Here is a 6,000-nt window from a genome sequence, read left to right on the forward strand (position 1 = left end):
AAACATCCAGACACAGTAGCAGCTCCTCAGGGAGGAAAGAAGCCTGATTTGGGCCACTGCAGCAGATCTTACAAAACGTGTTCTTTCATTGCGTGACCGTGTTAATTTGATCTTTCAGGTATGAAGGGTCCCACTGGACCTGCAGGACCTGCTGGCCTCATGGGCAGTCAAGGGCTGCCAGGCCCACCAGGTAGGAGTCTTGGGTAGCACTACTGTCACTTTGATCCCTGGTGGTAGAATGTGTTATGCAGCTGTAGAACTGTGTGGATGTCAGCCAGCAATGGAAATGGTTAAGAGAGCATCTGTACTCCTGCTGTATTTTATACTCTATAACCAGTCTACTTGGATTAACTTCTGCAAGAGCTGTCCTTCAAGATGTCACCAAGAGCACTTGTTTTGCCCTTTATATACACCCACACTTATTCTTTGTAGTTATAAAAACTTTCGGTTGCTGACTTCGCAATAAGTAACAGAAATAGTGCACTGCCAAAACTGTCTTCAGTGCTCTCCTCCATCCTGGTTTATCTAATACTGAGCTGTTTTCTCTCAGGTCCACCAGGTTTACCAGGTACCATCGGACGAAGCATTGTTATCAAAGGTGACCCTGGTCCTCCAGGGCCTCCAGGATTGCCTGGGTCAAAAGGGCCACCTGGACTGGCAGGGCCACAGGGATTGCCAGGTATGATTCTAGATTGTTGCATGGAAAATGACTAAGTATGGCTGACTGCACGTTGCAACATGGGACTGAATTCAGCAAGAAATAAAGAAAAACGTGGGATTGTACCCAGATGTATACCATCTGGTTTAGTGACCTGTTCTTGCCTAATGTATTGTGGAGAAACATCAGATGACCCCAGAGAGTGTATACCTTTCTGTAGTGAGGTTTCAAGAGCTTTCAGTTCAATTACCTGCTTGTCTGTTCTAGGTCCAGTTGGTGTTCCTGGTGATCCAGGGCGAGATGGACTCCCTGGTTTCGATGGCCCAGCAGGACGTAAAGGAGAGAGGGGTCTTCCAGGCCAACCAGGTACAGTGTTCATCCCATGAGCACCCACTGGAAAAGGAGATTCTCCCTACTGAGTTCCAGCTAACAGTGGGAAGAGACATTTGCCTTGCAAGAATAATAAAATCATAATTTTAGGATTTTCTTAGGGCTGCTGAACATGCTTTAGTTTGGAATATTCTAGGGATCGGCACAATTATTAGTCATTGCTGAATAATACTGTAGAACATTTTATCTCGAGATGAATGGCATCCCCTTTGGAGCAATGATGAGACACAACAAGAAGGAAAGAAAGTAAGAAACAGAATTGAAAGATTAGTGAAATGATTTTCTCTTTACATAAAGAATCACAAATGAGGAAAAGCAGACTTCATAAAGGAAACAATATGCAGAGGTCAAGCTACCATGAAGTTATTGCTTAGAATTACTGATCTGAGAAAACAGACTACGCACTGAACAGTTTAATCTAAAGCAGAAGACAAACATTAGCTTTATGTTGCAGCCTTGTGAGTAAAAACTACTAGAATTCAGTTTAAAAACAGTACAAAAATCCACAGTGCCATTTTTGCTTTTCATTTAAGTAGCCTTGTGAAATCTGTTGGCGTTATTTTAAGTGAAAAAAAAATGTAAACAGTAGTCTAAATATTTGTAGTTATACTTTCTGATATTTTGCTGTTCGATAACAAATGCCTTTTCTGCTACTTCTCTCAGAGTAATATCACTTTCCTTGCTCTCATGCAAGGATGTTTCAGCCTGTTTGCACTTTGTCATCTACTCCACAACTGACTGGTTTCTATATTCATTTTGGGTTTTAGCTGAAGTTGTTAGAACAAGCTCTAGAGTGAGATGTTCTTCTGTTTCTGGCTCTGTCATTTATTTTGTGATCTTGAACAAGATGTTTCAGCTTTATCTTACCAAACTGCATAGGCAGATAAGTATGTTTTGGGATTAGGAAGCTGATTTGTACTTAAAATAGCTGTGATAGCCACTGCATTTGCTAAGCTATTGCGTCACAGCTCCAAATGTATTTAAATTCAGAATACTCCTATGATGCAGGGAAATTGCACTATTTTAATTTGTTCATGATTTGACCAAGCTTAGAAGAAAAAAATAGTTTAAGGTAATTTAAGGAAGATGGTGTTAGCAGATTTCAGGCTCCTCAGCTAGCAAGCTCCTCACTCACTACACCATCCTCCCTTTCAGAGATACGTTATTCCTAAACGAGCAAGAAATTGTGTTAATAAATACTGTGTTGTTTCCTCTCATGTGAATAGGTTCACGAGGAATACAGGGACCCCCTGGTCCTGATGGCTTACAAGGTCCACCTGGGCCTCCTGGAACAGCTTCTGTTGCTCATGGATTCCTTATAACTCGTCACAGCCAGACTAGGGATACACCACTATGTCCACAAGGAACTTCAAGAATATATGATGGATTCTCTCTTTTGTATGTGCAAGGAAATGAGAGAGCACATGGCCAGGACTTGGGTGAGATATTTTGTATGCTTTGTCTTCAAGGGAAAAGATGTTGTACATACTTCTACCAGATGCTCAGTTTTAATGAAGATAAGACTATCCTGGAGTTTACCTAGATGAGGATGAGGGATGCATGCTAAGATCTACTACATCCAGAAGCTGCACTTAGTAATTCAAGATGAAAGACTGTAATCCAAAATTGAGAGTTAAGTTTTTCCCTCATGTGAAAATTTGATAACACATGCTGAATACTCACAATTATCCTTCTCAAAAAACTGCTACAAACAATGAAGTGAGAACTTGGCTGTCACATTTTATGTATCTTATTCTGTAGGTACTGCTGGGAGCTGTCTTAGACGCTTTAGCACCATGCCTTTCATGTTCTGCAACATCAACAACGTTTGTAATTTTGCATCAAGGAACGACTATTCCTACTGGCTGTCAACTCCAGAGCCAATGCCGATGAGCATGGAGCCGCTGACTGGGCAGAACATCCAGCCATTCATTAGCAGGTGAGACAAAGAAGGCCATCAAGTCTCTTTTTTTAGTATCTGGATGAAGAAACAGTACATCTCACTACATACAGTCCAACATGTAGGTTGGAAATAAGACTGACCTTGTCATGTTTTGCTCTGGGAAATATAAGGAAAAGAGCTGGTTTTAAAGTTTCTATTGTCTGAAAAGGCCCATCTATAAGTGCAGCAGAAATCCGTAGAGGCTGAAAGGCTGTAAGGGCTTTTCTCACCTGAGAAGCATGAGTGCAGGGTTACTGTGAATAGGAAAAAACAGAGGAGCCTGTAGTGCTAGGATTAAGGCATTCACCTGGGGGACTTGGAGCTTCCACTTCTTGTTTCAGGAACTGTATTTTACCCAGTGGTTGTTAGTAGAAAAGGGCAGAGTTTGTACTCAGAACACTGTCCTACTGCACTCACAAGATACACGAGAAGTCTAAATTAATAGGACAGACCCTCACAAGCAAGGACTCCCTTTCTCTGTGTAATAACCCTTAACAAGTGACATTAAGTTGTATGTTTTATTTCTCTGATACTTCCCCTGAGTCCAGATGCGTTGTGTGTGAAGCTCCTGCTATGGTGATAGCTGTCCACAGTCAGACCATTCAGATTCCTTCGTGTCCTCCAGGCTGGGACTCCCTATGGATCGGTTACTCTTTCATGATGGTAAGAACTTCCTCCTATTCCAGAAGTGACTATTACCTGTTTGTGTCCTCAAGTAGCTGCTTTAACACTGTTAAAAACTACAGTGGTAGTCATTAGAAAGCCTTTATCTTAAGTTAATAACCATGGCAGTCAAGATTAACAACAATTTTCCAGTACATAGAGAGAATGGTAACACTCTGCAAGTCCTGCCTTTCTAAGGATAGTTACAGAGGTGTCTGACATCACATTATCTCAATATTAGCCAAACAGTGCTGCTTTTAGCAATTGCATCCTGTGCTATTAATTTCTATTTCCTACTCTAAGTTTTTTGTGTGTGTTTCTTTCCTGCCCGCTACCCCAGCACACCAGTGCTGGAGCAGAGGGCTCTGGGCAGGCCTTGGCATCACCTGGATCCTGTTTAGAAGAATTCCGCTCAGCTCCATTTATTGAGTGTCATGGTCGTGGCACTTGTAACTACTATGCCAATTCATATAGTTTCTGGCTGGCAACTGTAGAGGTGTCAGAAATGTTCAGGTAAGAAAACCTGTTTTTATTACATTGTTTTATTCCAGGGTGAAATATTTGGAAGCCAAATTTATTCCCAAGATCAAAAGAGAAGTCTTTACAGGGAAGTAGGGAAGAGTTTAGTTTGTTTTCCCCCTCACAACCAGTTTTTCAAGTGTGTGCTTGGGTAAGCCTTTTATAAGATGTATAAACTTGTGAGGACACATTCTGTTTTGCAAGAAGTCAGATTCCTTTTACATCAACTCTTATTCACGTTTAGTAGCACTTTCTCTGAATGTTGTCCTATTGTACTGACTGTAGTTGGAGTTTTAAAAGATTTGTTTTGGTTTTTTTTTCCTTGCATGCTCTTAATTACTCAAATATTTTAAAAGGCGGTTCACAAACACAGAGGGGAACAGGTGTGAGGGGAAAGTGGACAAAATCTGCATTGTCTCATTCTCAGCCCTAGTGCAGGATCAACTGTACTTAAACCTTTTAAAGCAGGTGTTCATATAATCTGTTTTTAAAGCCTGGTGTGAAGGAGGTTTCATACCCTCTCTGGCGAGCATTTTTACCAGTACTCTGCAGGAGGATTAGGACACTAGCTTCTCTGCCTTAAGGATTTCAGCTCTCCAGGGTTCCCCCTTTCTAATTGACCGGCAGAAACAAATGCTGTCGCCCTGTTTTTGCACTGGTGAAAACCTCATGAATATTCCCACTGCCACCAACCTGAAAAATTTGGCCTTGTTGTACAGGGCTGGCAGTGTGCAGTGTGACATAGCAGCAATAGCCTCTAATTGGGTTTTGTGTAACAACTACACTGTAATATTTAATTGCACGCGAAGTAATCATCTCCAAGTTTTCAGGGTAGTTGATTAGTGATAATTCATGGTGAAAACTACCTTCTGCTAACGACTGTGGGTCTTTGGACTTTCTCTCTCTACCATTTGCCATCTCCCATAAACACAACTTACTTTATTTAAAAAAAAAAATCAAGGATAGCACTTAACATGCGAACACACATTACACAGAAATGTTGTATTACCACCTCTCATTTCATTTCCTTACAGAATAGAAGCAAATTATTTGGTAAATGCATAATTTAAATGTACAGATCTCCCTCTAACACTGTTTCTGATGGATTGTTGTAATACCTTTTAACTGAGAAACCAAAAATCACAAGTGCCTGTTTCATGGCAGGGGGAATGTACGCTGTGGACCCAAGACTGTCCATGATGTACATGTATATCATTCAGTCCTGTATATGATGTAGCACAAACAGTAAGCTGAGCAGAAGCAGGGGCTGAGCATATGTTTTGCTTAGTGGGGACTGGACAAAACTGAAGTTCTGTTACCTGCTGTGGATATACAAAACAATCACTCATAATAGAAACTCTGAAATACAGGATTAATTCCTCTTTCTGTTTTACCTCCAAATCTGGAATTAAGCAGAAGTCTTAAGTTACAGTTCTGTGAACAAAGAAGCTAACCCTAGCCTTCCTGTTTTGTCTGTCAACCAGTAAACCTCAGTCAGAGACACTGAAAGCTGGAGACTTGAGGACGCGTATTAGTCGCTGCCAAGTTTGCATGAAGAAGACGTAACGTCTTGAAGGATGTTTTAAAACAGTTGAAAATTCCTGAGATGCACTGTCCTCCAGCTGTAACAATGGTGCTACTGTGCAGAAAGAAAGCAAAAAACAAATCCAAACTGTTTTAACCATGCAAATTCAAGTGTACCTCACTCGTGCCAAGCTAAGTGTTGTTTGGTGCATATTTGACAACAGGACTAAGATGAGATGGAAGAATTGACCTCCTGGAAATGGTAAAGACCCTTGTGGCTCACAAAGGATCTGAAGATGAAATT

The 6,000-nt window shown here is 41.0% G+C and overlaps 1 protein-coding gene across 1 annotated transcript in view; it reads left to right on the forward strand.

Annotated features, from left to right (window-relative positions):
- The window catches only part of COL4A5 (collagen type IV alpha 5 chain), a gene marked incomplete at both ends in the record, with an annotated part of 77,212 nt that extends 71,474 nt beyond the window's left edge, over positions 1–5,738 (forward strand). Inside the window, 8 exons of the mRNA XM_079541962.1 lie at positions 119–190; positions 551–679; positions 926–1,024; positions 2,275–2,487; positions 2,810–2,987; positions 3,539–3,653; positions 3,994–4,166; positions 5,657–5,738. Coding sequence (XP_079398088.1) covers positions 119–190; positions 551–679; positions 926–1,024; positions 2,275–2,487; positions 2,810–2,987; positions 3,539–3,653; positions 3,994–4,166; positions 5,657–5,738 — 1,061 coding nt within the window. The remainder of the gene's footprint in view (positions 1–118; positions 191–550; positions 680–925; positions 1,025–2,274; positions 2,488–2,809; positions 2,988–3,538; positions 3,654–3,993; positions 4,167–5,656) is intronic.
- Between the last annotated feature and the right edge of the window lie 262 nt (positions 5,739–6,000).

The sequence above is a fragment of the Tetrao urogallus genome (genome assembly GCF_951394365.1).
Source record: "Tetrao urogallus genome assembly, chromosome: 13".
NCBI lineage: Eukaryota > Metazoa > Chordata > Aves > Galliformes > Phasianidae > Tetrao > Tetrao urogallus.